A 22,360-nucleotide genomic window follows, 5' to 3' on the forward strand; every position below is an offset into this window, starting at 1 on the left:
TAGGATCTGACCACTTTAGGCCCCAAGATTGGGAAGTTCTGAATAAATTGACTACAGCTGTACTGTTTATGTACGTGATACTTGAAGGGTGGCTGTTTCAGACATAAGGGAGGCAGTGTGTCCTAGTGGATAGAGCACTGGACTGGGACTCAGGAGACCTGGGCTCTTTTCCTGGTTTTGCCATGGGCTACTGGGTGACCTTGGGTGAGAGCTGTCAAATGGGGATATGGTTACTGATCTTGTTTGTAAAGCATTTTGTGATTTACAAGTGAAAAGTGCTATATAGAAGAGGTGGTGGTATTATTTATTATTGTTAGCCTTCCCGATAAGCAGCCAAAAGTCACTTTTGTATGGGTATATATTGTCCTCTTGCTGTGGTGAAGGAAAGAGGAAATGCTTTGTTGCAGTAATCTTTTTTTGGGAGGGGGTGTGTGGGGGAGGGCGCAGGGGCTGGTGGAGGGAAGCATTTTGGGAAAATACATTTTTGAAAAGTAAATACATTCCTCCCCTGAACCCTCCCCTCCCCCCCGGGATTAATAAGTACAGAGCTACTTAGTCATGCCTTTGAATGTAGCCTTTATTGATATACTTTACATATTTTTTGATTTAAGTAATTTGGCTTTTGACTTAAGCTATAGAATCACAGACCAAAGATAACTTAACTTCACATTTTTGCCAAGATAAATATTGTAGAACAACTTTTTCAGCAGGCAGTTTATTGTAAGTGTCTAGTGCCAGATTTTTCTTAGTTACACCAGTAAGACCAGAATAAATACATTAAAATCAGGAGTTACTTTGGATTTACAGTGGTGTTACAGCAAAACTTGACCCTTTCTGAATAGAATAAACAATACTTTTTATTTACTTTTCTTTTTGAAGATACAAAGAACTCACAGAGCAGCAGCTGCCAGGAGCTCTTCCTCCTGAGTGCACACCAAACATAGATGGACCAAATGCAAAATCTGTTCAGAGGGAGCAGAGTCTGCACTCCTTTCATACTCTCTTCTGTAGGCGCTGTTTTAAATATGACTGCTTCTTACATCGTAAGTGCAATAGCCTTTTTGTAAATCTGCATTTCATTTTATGAGACCTCAAGAAACTTTAAAGTAGCCACAGGGTACAATACAGAATAAGAAAAGAGAACAATAGATGTGCTAACATCTGCTAACAATAGACATGTTAACTTCATTGTGGTGTGAAAATTGTAGTTTCTGATCTTTGAAATATTGGATATATTATTTGGTGTAGTTTGATTTCACATTTGCGTTTTTGAAGTTGATAGAGTGCCTGGCCTGTAGTAGTGTTTCTCGCTCTCTCTCTCTTTTTTCTTTTTTTTTTTTTTTAAAGTAAAAGTTTTGTTTCCCAATACTATTCCATACATTATCATACTTATCTCTTTTTATCATAGGGAGATTGAAAACTGACCAGATTTGTGGTGGAGGGCTTTGTTCTTTTCCTGTTCAGATTTTTTCGGTCCTCAGCAGGGGAAACGAATATCCGTGAACTGCTTTGGTCTTTTATTCTCTTCTGAGAATACCCCACAGGTTACTCCTAGCCCTCTTAGTCTTATGGAGTGGAATTATTTTTAGACAGTAGTGTCCTAGAAATCCTTCAGAAAGGATGCCCTATTCAGTTATAATTCATATTGCCCATACCTTCTGAAGAAACCTTTTAACAAAGTGTTGAGAGACAGTCAATTCCCATTTCCAAGTGGGAACAATAAAGTACTTCCCTGAGTACCATCAGAGAAATGGTTCTTTTATTTCTTCATCCTGAAGCCAAGGGCCCAGAATGTGTGAAGCAACTAGAAAATGAGTGCAAAGGATTTTGAACTGTCTGAATCTGACACTGAGGGGAGTACAATATACAATTACTTGTTAGTGAACTCAAGTAAAGAGACTCATTAACCAGTAGCTTCCAAATGAGAAATTGTCTTGAGGCGATGACCCACTTTAGGGTGGTGAAATCATGAAGGATTAGGCCAATAACTTCTGGTCTCAAGAATTTTCTCCTGAGCTGGGGGGTTAGAGAGAAAATTCCATTTCTATAAAAAATGATTTTCCTGACCTGATCACCAAGAACATAATACACTGAAGCAGGAAATTCAGCAGATCTAGTGTCTTTCTGAGCCCATTATAGGCACTGAAAACATTAGCTCTGTACCTGCATGTCAAAGAACTGACAGACCAGAAATAAGAATTCCCAAACAGGAAGTCTGTGCTGAACAGGTTCATGAAAATACTGTATTCATTATGCAGAGAAGACACAGAGGTCTTCACTAAGAAGCCCCCCAAGTACATGTTGCCATTCAAGAATGGCTACTTTCTTGATGGGATGATAGACGTTTGAGATGTCAAGGTACTCTGGATACCCATCTTCAAGGTAGAACGGGTGGGGGCGAGGAGTTTTGGGCCTGAGGGCCACATCAGGTTTCCAAAATTGTATGGCGGGCTGGTTAGGGGAGGCTGTGTCTCCCCAAACAGGCAGGCATGGCCCGGCCCCTATCCGAACCCCGCTACTTCTCGTCCGTTGACCACCTCCACCCCACCCCCAGACTCCTGCCCAGTTCCAACCTCCCCAATTCCCTGTCCCCTGACTGCTTCCAGACCTCCCGCCCCTGACTGCCCCCCGCCGCCCCATCCAACCCCTCCTCTCATTCCTGACTGCTCCCCCAGGACCCCTGCCCCACCCAACAACACCTTCTCCCTGACCTCCCCCAGAACCCCTGCCGCCCCATCCAACCTCCTCCCCACCCCCCAGACTTCCTGCCCCATCCAACCACCCCTCCTTCCTGACTGCCCCCCCCCCCCCCCCCCCCCCCCCCCCGGGACCCCTGCCCCTATTCAACCCTGCTGTTTCCTGCCCTCTGACTGCCCCGCCTGCTGACCACCACCTTGAACTGCCCTGCCCTCTATCCAACCCTCCCTGCCCCCTTACTGCACTGCCTGGAGCACTGGTGGCTGGTGGCACTACAGTCGTGCTGCCCAGAGCACCAGGACAGGCAGCTGCGCCGCCCGGCTGGAGCCAGCCATGCCACCGTGCAGCACAGCACCGGGTCAGGCTGTAGCTCTGCAGCTGCACTGCTGCCCAGAGCATTGTGCTGGCGGTGCAGTGAGCTGAGGCTGCGGGGGTGGGGGAACAGCTGGGAAGGGCTCAGGGGCTAGCTTCCCAGGCCCAGCAGCTCAGGGGCTGGGCAGGAGGGTCCCGTGGGCCGTAGTTTGCCTGCCTCTGAGGTAGAATAATCTAACACAGTGCTCAGATGGCTGCAGAACCTTGCAAAACCCCTAAGGCTGAAGATGAACATTCAGAGCTATTGTGCTCTATGTTCTTTTAGATGCAGCAATGCAATTTGTGTTTGATGCTACTTATATCTATCACAAAGGCACATCTATTGTAGTAAGGAGTCCCTGTTGCTGAAGCTGTGATCTGCCTGTGTGCCCTACCCTTCAAAGGGCCACTTCTGTTTGGCAAAGAACTCTACATACATGAAATCTGGGTTCCCCACAAATCAAGCCTCAGAAATAGCAGTATTCCTTTCAGTCTAAACTTCATTAGAGGCTGGCACTCCAGAGGAGGAGAGCTCAATGTAAAACACGCACATGCACACACGCGCTGACCCATGCAGTGTCAGATACCGTAGCTGGTAGCCTTTGCCACTTCCTCAGTGGATCGGCCAACGTGACTTTGGATCTCCATTGTCTTTAAGTGAGGCTATTCAGTATACATCAGTTCTGAACTGGGGGGCCATGGATCAATGTTCACATCACACTCCCCATCAGTGCCCGGCCCGGGCCAGAGAAGCTAATGATCCAGCTGGCAGACCAAATTCAGAAATGAATCCTGGACGCATGGTACCCCAGGCACATTTTGCATACGCTAAGAAGTGGTAGTAGTTCTAAACCAGGTTTAAATCAGGTTTATCTTATCCAGTTCACTTGCTGCTGCCTCACAAAAAGGCAGAGCATCTAAAACACTTTGGCTCACCTATTGAAAATCTAGGGCATCATTCTGGTTTTCCAGACCAAAGGGGCCAGTGTAGCACCCAGTATGGATCCATACATTTCACAGTTTCCAGAAAAATGCAATTTATACCTCATGTATGTTGCAAGTTTCCCTGAAGTCACTGATCCATTCAGTCAACTCAGAATAACTTCTGTTACATTATCAGTGATTTCTGTGCTTTTAAAACTTTCATCAGTCTCTTCTTGTTTTAAATTGTAAACAGTCATAAGGACATTCACCGAGGTGGGGATGGTACTTGTAGCAGCCTTGAAAGAAAAGCATATATTGAGATGATTGGCTGGCAAGATTGGGATAGAAAACTAATAGGATGCCATTGCCACCTGTGCACCTTCCTAGAGTGCCATGGTTGGATTGTTAATTGAACAAAGAGCCCCCTATTCTTATCTTAGCAGTTAGTCTGCTTCAGCTCAGAAGCTGGCGGAGTTTTCTTAGCATGGTACAGGCATGACATTTCAGTGACAGATAAATGCCTTCCTGTATGACCTCAGTCATTGGCTGTAGAATTGCATGTACTGGGATCCATGGCAGTGAAAATGGAAGTGATGCCTGAGCCCGCTTCTGTAGGACCGTGCTGCAGCCCTTTCTGCTCTCCCCCTGGGAACCAGAATGTAACATTTTTTTCAAATGTTGGCTGTGGTTCTCTTAGATGGTGGTTGATAACATTAACTTGGGAAAAAGGATGTAACCTGGGTCATTCTCATGGGAGAACATTAAATATATCTGATCTGTTGGAATGTAGTATTGTGCCCATCTCTCCAAATAATTGCTCAAAGCAAGTGGGTTACAAAGGGGGCGGGGGGAAAGTGGTTGATCAGCTACCTCAATATGAGGTAGGTGAGACTTCTGATACAACCTTTGCAACTAGCCATTTTGAGCACAGTCTGATGGCATAATCACGGTTGCCTACATAAATAGGCAGGGAGACGCAAAAAGATGGCCAAAGAATAGCACATGCTGTTGACGTGGGAAAAACACCCACTAAAACTGTCAGCTACTCTCCTAGCAGAGAATTGAAACAACATGAAAGAATAGCTAAGCAGACAACATATGTCTAGTGGAATGAAAAATCAGTCACAAGCTGTTCAGGGCAGTATGGAGAACAACATATCGATCTGATTAATATCAAAGTAACAGGATGTCTTGAATGTTTCACAAAAACAACAAGGAGTCCGGTGGCACCTTAAAGACTAACAGATTTATTTGGGCACTGGACTCCTTGTTGTTTTTGTGGATACAGACTAAAATGGCCACCCCCTGATACTTGAGTATTTCAGAAGTTCAGAGAATAAATATGCTATTCCCTATTCTGTTTTGAGGGAATAGCTATCTAAAAGCTGAATTTACCTTGGCATAGATATTCCCACTCTGGCCCATAGTGAGGAAGGTACTACAAAAGATAGCCAGGCCCACAGAACGCATTTTTCTCATAATTGAGGACTGGCCAAAATGGCACTAGTTCACAGAATGGGTGAATCTGCAATTGTCATTTTGGCTTCCAGCAATAAATCTCCTGACACTGGACTCTGTCATCCACAGTGATAAAACTCGCTTCAAGAATATGGCATGGCTATAAATAAACCTCAGAATATCCTACAGTACCATTTTAATCTTGATAAATCTATCCCATTGCAGCATGAGAATTTGGAAGGTGGTGTGGCAATATAGGTGGTATTCCTGTGCTGTGTAGGAAGTTCATATATCCTGGAATTTTTTCAGGACAGTTGGAACATGGGAATGAATGCTGGCTCACTAAAAGTTAATTCAGCAGGAACTGTAACCTTTCAAGTTCATGCAGATAATGTGCCATTGGGGGCTCATTGCATCACAAAGATTTTTTTAAGACTGAAGTAATTGAGCTTGGTAATCAAGCCATAATGAAAAGGTAATTTGGTCTTACCTGCTACCTTCAAGCTTCCTTCGTACATAGTTTTTCATCAGGACAAGGTAGCACTTAAGATAGCACCACATGTTTTTTAATGAAGTTCCCCTCCTCCTTCCTTCAGAAGCAGGATGTATTTTCTACTTTTCTTGTCCTACCCCCAGTAACAACAAAGAAGCAAGATGGCATTGTTTGGATGGAACCAGAACTTGAAAAATTTATCTGAAAAGAACCCAGAAATTCAGATTGAGACACTGTTTGTTTTATATGAAGGTGTTAAAAAAGGACATATAGCCAAATCCACCTTGTTGAATTGGGACTAAACAACTAATCGGCAAGGTTTACTTCAGTAGTGAGAAGATAGTGTTGGCAGCGTTCAGGGTCCACTCAATATGAATGAGCTGCCTCTTGGACAAAGCAGATGCATCTCTGATAGCAATCTGTTAAAATGTTCCTATGTGCTACCTTCACACCTTTGCTGAGCATTGCAGGATGAAGTCAAGACCTCAGCAGATGGAGTTTTTGGAGGAAATGGAGGAGCCCATTGTCTGGTGCTAATTCCACCCTATAGCAATCAGAATGCTACTTTGGGAGGTCCAAGTGTCTGGAATGGCATAGAGAATCAACGAGAGAATGGAAATTACCCATTTGATCTGTTTTTCTTTTTAATCCTCCTGTTAATCAGTCCAGACCCCCTTCTTATTGATACTAGCATCACTTTATATAGTTTCAAGTTTTTTATCCAAATATTTTGACTTTCTAGTTAAATGTTGGAAAGTAGTAGTCATTAACTTTTGAAATGTCAAGTATACTTGATGAGCTGGGAACCGCTTTATATACAGGTGATGACATTACTGGAACAGCATGTATTACTGTCTTCATTTGCTCGTAGTTATACCTAAGTGTCTGGAATAACAGAATTTAGAAGAAGGATAATCATTGGGTATAGAGAACTTCCCAAATAGCTTGTTTATGGAGCAGATGTACATTTCAGCCTAAAATACTGTCTAAACGTTTGCACCTTCATAAACACTAGGATTGAGTAAGGTCTTTAGGATTGTGAGCCCATTGGAGACAATGCAGATCACAAATTCCAGGAGAATGATTCCATTCTTGACTGAAAAGATCTGGCTATGGAATGAACCTCCAGACTCTAGCATCCCTAGGAAACTGAAACCTTCCACTGTTGGGGGAGGAAACCGCCGAAAAAAAACCAAAAAACCCTTTCCACTATAGCAAGAATGACATTCACAATATTCAGAGTAGCAGCTGTGTTAGTCTGTATTCGCAAAAAGGAGTACTTGTGGCACCTTAGAGACTAACGAATTTATTTGAGCATAAGCTTTCGTGAGCTACAGCTCACTTCATCGGATGCATTCAGTGGAAAATACAGTGGGGAGATTTATATACATAGAGAACATGAAACAATGGGTGTTACCGTACACACGTCAAGAATTATAACATTCAAAAACCAGTCGGAGAACACTTCAGTCTCTCTGGTCACTCGATTACAGACCTAAAAGTGGTAATTCTTCAACAAAAAAACTTCAAGAGACTGCTGAATTGGAATTAATTTGCAAACTGGATACAATTAATTTAGGCTTGAATAGAGACTGGGCGTGGATGAGTCATTACACAAAGTAAAACTGTTTCCCCACGTTTATCCCCTCCCCTCCCCCCACTGTTCCTCTGACGTTCTTGTTAACTGCTGGAAATGGCCCACCTTTATTATCACTACAAAAGGTTCCCCCCCCCCCCCCCCCCCCCCCCCCGCCGCCGCTGCCACTCTCCTGCTGGTAATAGCTCATCTTAAGTGATCACTCTCCTTACAGTGTGTATGCTAACACCTGTTGTTTCATGTTCTCTATGTATATAAATCTCCCCCACTGTATTTTCCACTGCATGCATCCGATGAAGTGAGCTGTAGCTCACGAAAGCTTATGCTCAAATAAATTCGTTAGTCTCTAAGGTGCCACAAGTACTCCTTCTCTATTCACAATATTGACATCCCGTCTTTGTGAATGGGTCCTCTCCCCTGGCCCCCCACCCAGAAACTGACCAACAGCAACAAAAAATACCCAACACAGTTTTGACTGATATAGACAAAATTCTTGTGGTGTATTTTTTTAAAGTATTTGTATGTTAACTCCTGATGTACTACCTTTTTGAGATGTCCATGATGATGTGTTAAAATGCTGAAATGCCTAGTTTGTAATAGAACAGAAACAGCAGCAGCAGAGATTTTTTTTTTTTTAATTTGCTTTTGTGCAGACCAGAGAGAATTTTTGGCACACGTTTTTAGGACAAATATAGCCGCACCCCTAAGAGTTGTTCACATGTGAACTGTTCACATGTGAAACTGATACATATAACTAAAATAGTTTTGATTTCTGCAGATTGCTACAGTCTTGTAAACCATTTGCAATCAATATTCCCCACTGTGTTCTCAAATTAATCCAGAGCCATTTTCCTTATGGATTGAGGAGAGGAGAGGAGAAACTGTTAATGCAGAAGAAAGTAAAAGTCTTTCAGAACAATAAAAAGTCCGTATTTTCAGCACTAAAAATTTTAAATACTGAAAGACTTGCTTTTCCTCTGTGTTACTGCTTTCTGTTTTCCTGCTTCCCTTCATTATTTTTAGAAACTGAAAAATAATATATAAAACTTCTGGCATTAACTGTTTTGAGGTATATTTCATATATTTAATGTACAAAACATCTGAACACATCAAGGATCTATAGGTGTAGAATATGTCCATACATGCCAGAAACTACGTACAATATTAAAGCTATAAACATCAATGTAGGGGAAGAGGAAATGTTAAAGTTAAGTATAATGCATACTTCAAAGGGGGCAGAGCTGAAGTTGTGCATTTATCCTGAACTTTGGCACTTCTTAGTAATTGAGAGTTCAACAATGCAGCTATTACTTTTAAATATAGTGTTTGGTAAGGAGTTATTTAATAAATTTGCAGCACCTGGTGATAAGAACTTTTTAACTCAAATAGTATTGTTAATATTTTATTTGATATTATAAAGCAATGTAAAGACTTATGGTGCTTAAGAATCTCAATTTCAGACATCAGATTACAAAGCCTACGTGGAGCAATACAAAGCTGATACAATATTTGGGAACAGTCTTTGTCCCATGAATGTTTTCTCTCCCCTGCCCCCCATTATTATTATTATTTATTTTAAATTTGTACTTACTTAAGCCTCAGCTGAGCTTTATTCGTAACTATTGGGTTTAAATTGGAACCAAATATACCAGTTCCTTTTAGGTTGTGGGATTAAAAAGTACCCTAGAACTACACGAAGAGGATAGCAGATCCTGGTGTAAATTGGTGCAGTTCTATGTCAGTCTTTGGAGCTACATCGATTTACATCAGCTGAGGATCTGGCTCAGCATGTTTAGTGTTTCAGTCTTCATGATATTGAGTTCAAACTCTTCTCTGTATTTTGCTATGTACTACCATAGTCTAAAATTTGTTATCTTTTGTGCTTCAGAATTGTGCAATCTGAATATCAGATTTTCATTATGGAATTAAATTGCTTGCCATTGAGACTTGACATACAATCTTATGAATGCACAGTAATTGCTTTTACATCTTAACTTGCTGCTGCTTGAAAATAATTCATGTTGTTCAGGTTTTCCCTATACTAAATTGAGGGAGAAATGTAAACACTGCTGTTATGTTAATATGGCAAAATTGTAAAAGATCTTTGGGGTAACTACTTCCACTAGCCTTAAAAATAAATATTAGTCAATGTATACTAGAGGTTAAATGGAGGCTAGTTATCCTTTCAGAGCCTGATTCTCACTCTAGGAATTAAGTAGAGTCATGGAGGGCTGTATTAGCCCTCCACACTGGGGTTAGTTTTACTTATTTTGTATAGTAGCTTAAAAAACCAACAACCCTAAACTCTCCCCCTAAAATAATGGTTAATTTTCTGACTTGGGTAGCGGAGCGCTGTGAATTCAAGGCGGGCATCACAATGATCGCATTTTCTTTTAATTAAAGAACAATACCTTGTTGTATTTAATAGCACTTGTAAAAATATTTGTTTTCCTCATTGTGTATAATAGCCCACTCGAAATATAAAAGTGACATTCAGTTTCTTACCAATTTTTTTCTCCCTGTCATTGGATTCCTCCGAAAAGGAGTTGATTTTTATCTTCCTTCCTGGCTATATTTGTTCAGTTCAGGCGTAGCTAATACAGAAAGATATCAGTGAGGTAGCTTACCTAGATTATGCTTCCATGGTGACCCTGATCTGTGGTTACGAGGGCTAAGTATCTTTTGAACAAATGATCATATGAATATGTCTCTTGAAATATTGACGGTGAACCACAGAACTAAAGTGTGTTCTTCATTGCTTTTTTATGATGTATAAAGATGACCTCAGAGGTGGTATTTAACCTTCATCTTAAAAAGAAATTGGAAACATTAGGTCATCTCAATTTTTCCCTCAAATTACTGGAGAACTAATTATATAACCATCAGGCTGCATGTGGAATTTTCAAAAGCACCCATATCAGTTAGAACAAACGTTCTGTGGACAGTGTAGCTGCGAGTTTCCCAGCCCTTAGTTGAGAGAGGAGATGTTTAATCACACTACTTAGGATCTCCCAGCAAAAAGAGGAAAGTCAAGAATTTCGAAAGGGCTTTTTTTATTATTGTATTTTTGTGTGTTGAAGAGTTCTTTTGAGGTGGTCTTCGATCGTCAAAGGAACAGTTAGGGGATTATTAAAGCTGATTTTGCATCTGTGCGAACACTGAAGTCTCATTTACACTAAGGCCTCTTTACACTTTCAGAGCAGTGTAAAGTGGCCTGGAAGTGGGTATAGTAAGAATTTGCTCCCACTTTTTAAAGTTCCAAAGGTTTAATGTAAATGAGATCTTTGATGATAATTGAAAAAATGAGGATTGATTGCCACTATTTGTCCTGGTCTTGAAGCAGGAAGGAGCATGTTCTTGATGGAAAGTCCCTGAATAAGAAATTTGACTCCCACTGGTACCAGTGCTCTCTGAAAGAGGGTGCGGGAAACAAAACTAATCCAGGACATTGCCCCTGGTTGGCGGGGGGGAGGGTGGGAAGGTGAAAAGTGTAATCATTTTTACTTAAGACAGTGATCTGAATAGGTGGAAACACATACTATAAATTATCAGCTTTGCACAATTTTACTTGCCCACTCTTATTTGCCATTAAAAATAAATATATATTATATCTCATTTAGGTTTTTCTTTCACTATTACTATGATTGCCATCAGGCCACTTTTGGTGAAGTTCAGATAAATTTTCAGTTTTGCAAGTATTTGTTTGTGAAACACATATTTAAAAATGCTTATTTGGGAAATATTTTTATTCTACAGCATTCCACGCAACTCCTAACACTTACAAACGGAAGAATACAGAAACAGCAATAGATAATAAACCTTGTGGACAGCATTGTTATCAGCATCTGGTAAGATAACTTATTTCATTGGGTAGATAGAGAGTTGGGAGTTTTTTTTGTACTTTCTATTTAGCAAAAAATAAAAATCAAGTGTTGAAAAAGGTTAAGTCCGTAGTCAAATGAATCCAGTCAAGCCATACTATGTAGTGCTATAGGAATCTCTGTTAGTGACTAATGTCCCACACAGTGTTAGGAGATACTGTGCTAATGAAGGTGTAAAATTTAGGTGCTAGCAACTTGCAGTCAAAGCTTTCATAGTGCTTTTCACAAAAGTAAGGATAGTGACTCCAGTGACCAGGCCAAAGTTCTAAGTGGGAAGTTGAATTATTTCATATGAAAGTACATACCTCTAACAGTGTGGGTATAGGGTTACCATATTTCAGGACGTTGCCAAAGGGGGAGCTGAAGGAGAGGGGGGAACTGGAGGGGTTTGTGTGTGTGTGTGTACACTGGGAGGGAGTATTTGGGGTGTGTGGGAGGGGTTTGTGTGTGTGTACTGGGAGGAGCACTTGGATGGGGTACCTGCTGCCTCACTGGCCAGGTGCCGGGCTGTGTCCCCCTCCCTGTAGCTGTGGCAGGGCAACTGGCGCAGGCCCAGAATACAGCGCCTGCTGTCTGTCAGCACCTCCCTGCCTCTCCCCATCTCCAGAGCTGGGGCCTGGGTGGGTAGGATCCAGCAGCTGTGGCTGCAGTGAGAGACCAAGCTGGGCATGGAGACAGCTCTTTCTGAACTGCAACCTCTGTTTGCAAAAATCTGGACATAGCCTCTTATTTGAAAAAGTGCCTGGACAGAGGGTGAAGGATCAAAAACAAGAAAATGTTTGGGGAAAACACAGATGTATGGTGATCCTTTGCAAGTATCTTCCTCTCTCAGTAATGCACTGTTAACAGGCCCAATCCTGGTCTGGGACTTGTCTACTGAGCTTCTATAGCAGGTGTAAGAGAGTTATGAACTGTCTTAAATTTCATTTTAAACTGCAGGGGTTTGTTTCATTGTCAGGGAGTGCCAATGTTTGTGTCCCTTAAGAAGCTGATATGGTTGAGGTATGGAGACCTTAGTTGATATAGTTTCAAACCCCACCCCACTTCTCTCAGATCCAAGGGTTATTTTTGTAGTAGAAATAATTTTCTAGTCCAAAAATTGTTTGCTGTACATTCTATCAATCATCTCCATCTCAAAGAAAATGAGAGAAAATACTATGCTGTATTCATCTTTCCTTGTAATACCAGACCTGTTTTAGCTATAACACCTTAACAGTTCCCAACATTTCTGCTTTTTGGCAATGGACTTTATGCTGGAAAATACTTATTTGTGCCATCATCAAAGATGAAAGTATTTTTTTCATTTCTTTAAGTCAAAGTGAAAATAGAATTTGGGTACTAATATCAAAACTAAGTAAACTGAGATCTCAAACTGTGTACTTTACTGATGCACACAGTAAAGATCATGAGCATGAGAACACTCAAAAGCATCGTGGATAAACATTTTTAGATTTAATATTAAAATATGTAAATAGTTACTTTATCTGTAACCTGCTGTGTAAATTATGCATTTTTTTCATGATTTAGGCTTTAAGTGACTAGTGATCCATTCTCATCTCCTTCCTCCCCAAATTAAAATATTTCAAACCCATGTACTGAAGACTCTATTATTCTTTATTTAGGAAGGCGCAAAGGAGTTTGCAGCTGCTCTGACTGCTGAGCGAATAAAGACACCGCCAAAGCGCCCAGGTGGCCGCCGAAGAGGAAGACTTCCAAATAACACCAGCAGGCCCAGCACACCAACAATAAATGTGTTGGAATCAAAGGACACAGATAGTGACAGGGAAGCAGGAGCAGAAACTGGAGGTGAAAATAATGATAAAGAGGAGGAGGAGAAGAAAGATGAAACATCCAGTTCCTCTGGTGAGGCCAATCAATGATTTAATAAGAAATGAATTGTGATTGTGAGGAGAGGGCCCAAAGCATAATTAAGCAACCTTAGAAATAACATATTTTTGAGTGTATTTGGACTTTTAATTTAATTAGAAGATATGGGATAGTATCTTTATCACAGAGAGCCTTACAATGAAAGTTGAGAATAACTTCATTTGTTCAGCACTGTTTCCGGAATACTTTCAGAAACTAGACTGTGCTACCTGAATTCTTCCCACTGTCTGATTATAGCTTCTGTCTGTAGATGTGTAAAAACTCCTGTATGTGGTGTCTTCCCACTAAAAAAAACAGGACTTTGTTCTGTTACAGTTCACACGTAACTTGATGTTTTTACGGGTCACGGAAACTTAGTTAAATTGTGAGAGAAGTCTCAACCTGATTGATGCTCTTGATGTTGCAGAGGCAAATTCCAGGTGTCAGACACCAATAAAGATGAAGCCAAATATTGAGCCTCCTGAGAACGTGGAATGGAGTGGTGCAGAAGCCTCGATGTTCAGAGTTCTCATTGGCACCTACTATGACAACTTCTGTGCAATTGCTAGATTAATTGGGACCAAAACATGCAGGCAGGTAAGAAGTGGAAATTGCTTATTTAGGCGGCAGCATGCTATTTTCAAAACTGGATAGAAAATATATGTTATTTATTACTCATTCTTATAAAAGCATTTATTAACTAACGTGGTTTTCCTGAGAATGCTGTCTTCTTTGATTTTTATAAATGTGTACCATGAATTTTAGTGATTTCAATGTATCATACAGTTTAAAATACACAGCTATTTTTATTTGATCATTTAAGATCAAATAAGAGATATATCTATAAAGGGAATATATTTTGTGGCTTGTTATAATTTGTAAGGTGTTGGAGGAAATCATTCTAAAATAATAGAAAGCTTCATTTTCTATAAGTGAGATATATGTTATGGTATCTCTTGCTAGGTGTATGAGTTTAGAGTAAAAGAATCTAGTATTATTGCTCCAGTTCCTGCTGAAGATGTTGATACTCCTCCAAGAAAGAAGAAGAGGAAGCACAGGTAAATCTGTTACTAAATAACCTTAGAAGCTAAACATGATAACCCATAGGACGGGGTTCTCAACCGTTTTTCTTTCTGAGGCCCCCCCAACCCACCAATATGCTATAAAAACTCCACGGCCCACTTGTGCCGCAACTGTTTTTCTGCATATAAAAGCCAGGGCCAGTGTTAAGGGGTAGCAAGCAGGACAACTGCCTGGGGCCCCATGAAGCTAAGTTGCTCAGGCTTCAGCTTCAGCTGTGGGGCTCGGCTTTCTGCCCTGGGACCTAGCAAGTCTAATGCCAGCCCTGCTTGGCGGACCCCCTGAAACCTGCTCCCCAGGGGGCCCTGGGCCCCTGGTTGAGAACCACTGCCATAGGAGACTTACTGAACCAGCAGTACACAAGTAAGGTCTTTGAAAGAAAAGGCTGCTTGTTTCTTCTCCTTATTTCTTTGCTTTCAAAGAACATCAATGAAACAAAATCGTCCAATTTCTCAAATATTTTGGTCTTAAACAGCACTTCTTTTAAAAAAAACAAACAAAGAAACCCAAAACTGTTCCTCCTTTATAAATAGTCAAGTTCTTCACAGGTGCTTATAGGCTTATTGCAACAAGTAAATTCAAGTTAGGGTTAGACTCATGTTATTCCAGACAATGTTATAATATTCAAAAATTCACATTAATGTAGGATAGGTTAGGTTTTGTTGAATTAAAAAAAAAGAAGCAAAAGGAGATACTACCACTTAGTAGATTTTTTTGGCAACATTACAAAAAAAAAGTTATTGATTCCTTGAGGGCTTTTTTTAGAAATAACACGTCAGTAATGAAGTTATGTGACTATAATATATCATTTCCCAGTAATAGTCTGAATCCGTAGTAGTAGAATAGAAGATATTCTGCAAATTAGTATGCAGATTTTGTCCATAGGGTAAAATGTAATGCTTCAAACAAGCAATAACTTGGAATATGCTGGAAAATCACTGTTTCTTGTCTATCTACTTTGCAATGTATGAACACTTTTGATAGGGACAATTTCTTAACTAAAAATCTGGGGTCCAACAGAAACCCAAGCGTGGGACAATTCTGTGTGCATTCTGGTGAATGTTTGTATTCCTAGAAGGGTGAGAGGAAAAAAGGAAGAGCAAACCCCCAGCAGCCAAGAGATCTTTGAAAAACTTTTTCTTTCTATTTTTCCCAACTGACTGCCTGTTTCTCCCCTCCCCCTACTTTTTCCAGCAATTAATCCCTATTACTTTCCTGGTTCCTGTCTACCTGTTTCATAGTCTTCTTGCTCAAAGAGAGCCTTCCATTGATCTTAGTACAGAAGCTTTGACAGTGATAAAATGAGCTGACTGCTTGTAGTGTAGAGAGACAATCAAACCAGAAAAGGGGGTCAGTGAGCAGCTCGAAGAGGTCCTGCTTTGTTCAGATCATAATAGTACTGTTGCTCCCTGTGCTTCATCACTATCGACTGTCCTGAGGCATTTGGTGGGCAAGATTTTCAAAATCTGAAATTGTCCAGCCAAACTGGACTGTTGGCAGCTCTTTCTAGGAATGTTGTTAGCTTTGAATTCTGGTTTTCTCTGTTGTTCTGGTTCATTGGCAACCAGTCAGAAAGAACACATTGGTGTATAGCACTTCCCCACCCAATGTGTCAGTGATAGGTGATTTCAGGGTGTCTATAATGCTTTTACAACATCTCATTGGATTCTTCACTGTACTGTGGGAAAAAGATTTTGCATTTTACTGTCAGCTCAAAGACTAATGGGTTACTTTTCCTCCTATGTAAGAAATATTTTGAGTAAAACAAAACAATATTGTCAACACTTGTTCATGATGGTTTTCTTGTTTCTCTGCCTTCTTGGGAGAGATGTGGCTAGAGGTTTACAAGTGGCTGAAACACTCATAATGAAGAGGTAGAAAGTGTTCCTTATGTTGTTTCCAGTCTGAATCTACTGTACTGGAACCAGACTGCTTAAATTGTGTCGAACAACCTATCTCTAACTCACCTAATTTTGGGACATGGCTTCCATTGCAGGCTCTCCAGAGCCTGCTGCACGTTCCAGTTTCTTTCTGCCAGAAGACAGGAGAGCGCCTGAAAAACAATTCATAGTGGCTTCCTACATTCACAGGCACCATCCTTCTGAAGAACTCCATTCATTGAGGAGAAAAAGCAGCAGCAGGCTCAGTTAAGGGCTTTTGTAACATCTTTCCTACCTGACTTGGTAGCACTTTTTCATTAAGGTTTCTGTTCAGTCTGGGTTGCCTCTCTACCAACATGCTGAAGCTGTCTTGCAGGCCAAACTGCTACTGTTTACTCCACATCAGCACTACCAAACTTAACCTCCTGCAGCATTGGGTTCCCATACCATCTTAGCATGCCAGTCTGCTTAAAGAATGGAAAGCCTAGTAAGAAATACAGCCTGCTCATTGCTAAGAGCAGTTTCCCTCTCTCCTTACTATGCCAAAGTCTTTTAGATTCCTGATAATGCTGTGCAAAAAAGAAAGGACAACTTTCTTTTTTACACCTGTGTGTTAGGAGCCTAATAACTTCAGTGGTCTTGAGGTGTCTTTTTATGTACCATCTCTGCTATTCTTCCGAATTAAACTGAGAAGACAGCTCTGTATAAGACAACCAGTTTAACAACTTGAATAAAGAGCAACAGTTCCACCAACTCAGAAGAATGTAACCATACACTGAGAGGAGAAGAAATTTGTACTTTAGTCATTCATTCTGACGTGCTTTCATCCATGTGTAGCTGATATGAATGAAATCATCATCAGTCTCCCTCTGATCTCACTGGATCAATAATGATCAGCTGTAATCAGTTGTTTTCCCTCGTTAAACAGGACTTGACTTGATTTCTTTGACTACACTTAAGTGAAGAAATATCCTTGATGATTTCTAGTCAGATAGATTTCATTTGGATTCTTCTTTCTGTCCTCATTCTTCAGGGATTGGTTCTTCACAGCATCTAGCTATAGCTTTTCTATATTATTCTGCCCAGGATACTGAGGATCTTGGCCAAAGGCATCTTAAATATCATTTTGGCCTGGCAAGCAGTGTGGCTAATGTCTTGACCCAAATGACTTCCATTCCCCTCCAAAAGGCTGCATTTTTACTGCGAGCCTAGACATGGCATCTTTAAAGGACTCTAATGAGAACAAAAGCAGAAAAGCAAAAACCTGCTTTTCCAACAGATCTAACCACATATATCAGTTGAATTTTCATTTCTAAACTCAAGAGACAGATTCAGTGTTGTCCTCATGCCTTTACTAGGAACAGATTTTAGAAGTTTCTCCAGAAATGTCTATAGCTGCTGTCCGGTTGACGTCCACATCTTCTGGATTTTTAGCCAGAACAGTCAACATATTTGATAGACAATTTCAGTAATCAGAAGTGAACATAAGCCAGAAGCATTCATTTATTAAATGCACAGGCAGGCAGGAACCAGATGTAGAGATCAGTTTGTCTCCCACTTTGTTGATCAGCCTATTGTTCCTGATACCTGGATTTAGGAACAACACTTGTGAATGATTTCTCACCTTCCAACATGTATCTATATACTGAAATTGCTCTTGCCTGGAAGATTCTCCAAGTACCACTTCTTGGTAAACCTACCTCATCTGGCTTGATGTTTGCAATACCTCCTGACTATTACTGGGGAGAATGGGAGAAGTGGCATGTACAGTAAGGGGAAATTACTCACTAGTAAGTGTTTGTCATGGTCCAGTATTTATTCCATCCCACATCCCTTGGGAAAGATCACTTGAAGTTCCTCTGTTTTATACTATCCTACTACTACTTTGCTGTGGAAATCTCCCACTTGGCACTTTTGCCTCTTCGCTTCCTGGTAATTGAGATTACAACATTGTCTTGTGTTGCTGAGTAGGATGGGAGAAGAGATAACAAATAGAATTACTTGTGAGAAATCTCTCAACCCCACCATTTCTCCTGTCCCCAGTATGTCACTTGTTGAGGCCATTAAAGGAAAGGTACAGTGCTTCCAAGCAACCTTCCACCTCTAAGTCATTCAATTTCTGAAAGCCACCATGCTAGTCTAAGCGTTTATGTTGCCACCCATCACCAGTATCGAAGAGCATTAGTCAGACCTCTAGTTATCCCAGTTGGCCCATGTTGAAGCATTCACTTGGTCCCTAATGTCATCTTTAATTCCCCCTCTGAACTCATGGTGACAATATACCTTTAATCCTTTACTCTCAAAGTACTGTTTAAGTGGCCCTAGTCTCCTCCAGAAGAGTCAGTGAGCTGGCATAATTCATCACAACTTCCATATCTGATTTTTTACCATGTAAAGTTATTTTGGTTCTGATCTTGGCCACAGTGTTAATCTTTCATTTTAATCAAGTCTCCTTCCCAAATTTTGTATGAAATCTAATCCACCCTTAGAAAGGAGGTGGCACACCTTCAACCTTTGCAGGACATTAGTATATTACTTCGTTAGAATTGGAGAGGTACTTAATTCATAGACACTTCATAATTATCAAAGGTCTGATTTTAAGTTCATTCAAGAGTCTTATCTATGAAAAGCTTCCATCACCGTAGGGAATTGGCATACTATTAATCCATATTATCATCTTGGGCCAAAGGAAGGAAAGCTTCTGTGGAGGAAGTATTGTTCAGCTATGTATTTTTTTCTACTTTTAACTAGTCTAGAGTGTTTGGCGAATGTAACTTAATCATGTGAGGTATATTAAATTTTCTGACTTGAAATCTTATTTCTCCCTTCAAGTAGTTGGGAAGCAGATTTCTAGAGAGGTTCTGTATCTCTTAATTGAAGTAATACAGTGCAGAAATAGGAATTTTTACCTGTTTATATCCTTTTACTTCAGTATTATACCCACTTGGAGTGACCCACCTAGATGATCATAATGGTCCCTTCTGACCTAAATATCTGTGAATCTATGAAAAGGAATTAAATCTGTTTTGTATAGCATGTTTTTTTTTTGTTTTTTTTTTTAAGAAAACTTATAAATCCGAAGAAATTAAGAGCATGAAATCTGAGTCTCATAGTTACCTTGACAAGAGTCTACTTAATTTGATGGAGAACAGGTTAACATATATTTAATGTAAGCTAGCTGTGTGGAGAATCGTGTTATGTTTGGTTAAAGCTGTTGGGTGCACAGGAGGAAAAAACAGTAATCCAACAGAATCCAAATTGACGTAATGCTGTGCAGAAAAGAACTTAACAGGTATTAAATGTACCTAATGTTTGAAAGAAGAACTTCTGGGTGTTCGTAGTCATTGGAAAGAAATGCAGATTCATGGTTCTGTTCCTTAAACATTTGAATCTACCATGAGAATTTCTCACTACACACAACACTCTGCATTACGTGTACCAGTTACAATAATTAACTCTCTCTAGAAATGGAGATCTGTACAGAAGCAAATTGACAGTCTGTCCCATATTCACAAACAATAGAAATTTAATGTTGGTATTTAAACATATGAATTAACTCCTTGGGAATATAAATTTAGGGAATCCTGGCTGCAATTGTTTTAACTTTATTATGGTGAAACTTGGTAGTTCAATTAGTTTTAACTGCTAAAGAAACGATATATTGGAATTACAGCTTTAAAGCTAAATTAAAAACACTAGTTTCTAACATCATTTTTAGTAGATTGTAAATCGCCTCAAGCACGTTGATGTCGCCAGATGTTATCAGTAAACTGGACTAGTGTGAAGGATCTGCTGTAAAACTTCGATGTACAAGGTTTAGGAATTCTTGTTACAGAAGACTTTCCCAGTTAAAAGTGATGTTGTAGGTGATAGAACTGCAGCTACATTCCCCAGCCCAGTACAGGAGGAGTTCCTGTCAACCTTCTTGTGTTTGTTTTGTGTTTTTGCAGGTTGTGGGCTGCTCATTGCAGAAAGATACAGCTGAAAAAGGGTTAGCATCTTTCCATTCAACTTTATGTCCTGAATTTTTAAGATCCTACTAATGTTTTCTGAATGACGTTAGGCCATTTTATACTTTTTATGGGGAGTCAGGCGTCATAAGGAGACTGAAGAATAGTAACCATACATTACTGATATAGCAGGGACAGAGGATATTCCACATTGTTTATGCAGCTGTTCAGAAAAAGCTTTGCATATTTTAAAAGAAAAAAAAACTAAACAGGAAGGAGGCAATGAATTCATAACACTTTAGGTAGGCCTTGTTATAGTACAAATAACACAGCACAACTCTTATTGTGATGAGCTGCATTTGTGTGGGGGTTTTTGTTTTGTTCTTTATTTTAAAAGATGCACTGGAAATTTGTGGGGATGGGAGAGACTTTGATTAAAGAATAATCTTCTGTTCAGAGGTGGATTTTAAGTTTTTATTTTAATTAATTAATTGCTGCTTGGTTGTTAACTGAAACAGATGCAACATTATACAAATACACCTAAACCAGCATAAGTGCTAGTGGATTGAAGGCAGATATTAATTTATATAGCACCCAAAGTCTACTAGCTGCTCTACAGATAAAGTGAAAAACAAGATTCCTGCCTTCAGAGCTTAGGGTTTATCATCACAGGGAAATTGACCAGCAGAAATATAGTGGTATAATTGTATGGGTATTGCTAAGCAGTATAATTTCTCTTGTGGAATAAAAATGACTGTAGTCTAGATCAGTGGGGTCAGCCTGTGGGCTGCACATGGCCCGTCAGGGTAATCTGCTGGCGGGCTGCCAAACAGTTTGCTTACATTTGCACAGCCGCTTGCAGCTCCCAGTGGCTGCGGTTTGCTGTTCCTGGCCAATGGGAGCTGCGGGAAGCAGCAGCCAGCATGTCTACTGGTCTAGATTGTCCACATACAGAGCTACAGTATTCACAGGTGCTGGCTTCTAATTTTCCTTGGAGGTGCTCAACCCCTGCTCCACCCCAGGCCCCACCTCTTCACCCCCTGCTCCACCCCTGACCCTGCCTGCACTCCACCTCTTCCCCAAGGCTCCCCCCCTGAGCGTGCCCTGTCCCGGCTCCTCCCCATCCCTCCCAATGCCTCAGGCATGCTGCTCAACAGCTGTTCCACCAAGGCATGCAGGAGGCACTGGGAGAGAGGGGGAAGAGTTGATCAGTGGTGGGCTGCAGGTAGGCAGGAGTCGGGGGGAGGAAGAGAAGCTTGGCTGCTGGTGGGTGCTAAACAGCTGCTAATTTTTTTCTGTGGTTGCTCCAGCCCTGGAGCACCCATGCAGTCGGTGCCCATGCTAGTAATATTATACCGCTATAGTTCTGCTCGTCACTTCCCACTGTAAATGAGCTCTTAGGTTCTAAATACACTACAGATTAGTAATATGAGGAGTGAGGTGCAACAGCAAGCAAGCAACTCGGTAATTAAGTTAACATGCATCTTGTTAATGCCACAGCTTTTTGTTTAGTTATTATTAATACTTTGAGAAGAGTAGGTTTGATAGGCCTCTTTTGGTGAAGTGAATTTTAAGAAGGGACTTCCTATTTGAGATTTTTGGTTACCAAATTTACAGTTCTCTCATTCTTAATCTTTTCAAATTATTACTATTTTTATTCAGATGGGTCCTCTAATCATGTTTACAACTACCAGCCATGTGATCATCCTCGTCAGCCTTGTGACAGCTCATGTCCTTGTGTAATTGCTCAGAACTTTTGTGAGAAGTTTTGTCAGTGCAGCTCAGAATGTAAGTAATTTTGGAAGGTGTCTACAATTGAGTGTCTTTTTTCATAGACTGGTTTCATTTGTAGACACAAATTTACTGCTGGTATTAAATAAAAGGCCTACAAAGGGCAAAAACATGGGCTGGTGCTATTTTTTCCTGTTTTTTGACATTTAAAGAAGGCCTGGAAAGTTTTCAGAGAGGCGCCCGCCCCCCCTCCCCCCCGCTTTTTAAAAATGATTATTTCAGGTTATGTCTAGGTGACCAGAAGCATAAACGATGACATTACAAGTAAGGAGTGAAAGTGCTTTTTAGTTAGTCTTTTTACATCTCTTTGGTTTTGTTAACGCCTGTTTAATTTTAATGGCTAATTACACTTTGAATAGAGTCTTTATTATAAATTCAGCACCCTCACCCAT

The 22,360-nt window shown here is 40.5% G+C and overlaps 1 protein-coding gene across 7 annotated transcripts in view; it reads left to right on the plus strand.

Annotated features, from left to right (window-relative positions):
* EZH2 (enhancer of zeste 2 polycomb repressive complex 2 subunit) overlaps positions 1 to 22,360 on the plus strand; it is an 84,625-nt gene that overhangs the window by 54,734 nt on the left and 7,531 nt on the right. For all 7 annotated transcript variants that reach the window (XM_037889974.2, XM_037889978.2, XM_043540503.1 and 4 more), the window contains 7 exons: positions 880 to 1,043; positions 11,277 to 11,368; positions 13,024 to 13,264; positions 13,695 to 13,864; positions 14,231 to 14,325; positions 20,178 to 20,218; positions 21,840 to 21,965. In XM_037889974.2, the coding sequence (XP_037745902.1) occupies positions 880 to 1,043; positions 11,277 to 11,368; positions 13,024 to 13,264; positions 13,695 to 13,864; positions 14,231 to 14,325; positions 20,178 to 20,218; positions 21,840 to 21,965 (929 nt within the window). The remainder of the gene's footprint in view (positions 1 to 879; positions 1,044 to 11,276; positions 11,369 to 13,023; positions 13,265 to 13,694; positions 13,865 to 14,230; positions 14,326 to 20,177; positions 20,219 to 21,839; positions 21,966 to 22,360) is intronic.

The sequence above is a fragment of the Chelonia mydas genome, chromosome 2 (genome assembly GCF_015237465.2).
Source record: "Chelonia mydas isolate rCheMyd1 chromosome 2, rCheMyd1.pri.v2, whole genome shotgun sequence".
Taxonomy (NCBI): Eukaryota; Metazoa; Chordata; order Testudines; family Cheloniidae; genus Chelonia; species Chelonia mydas.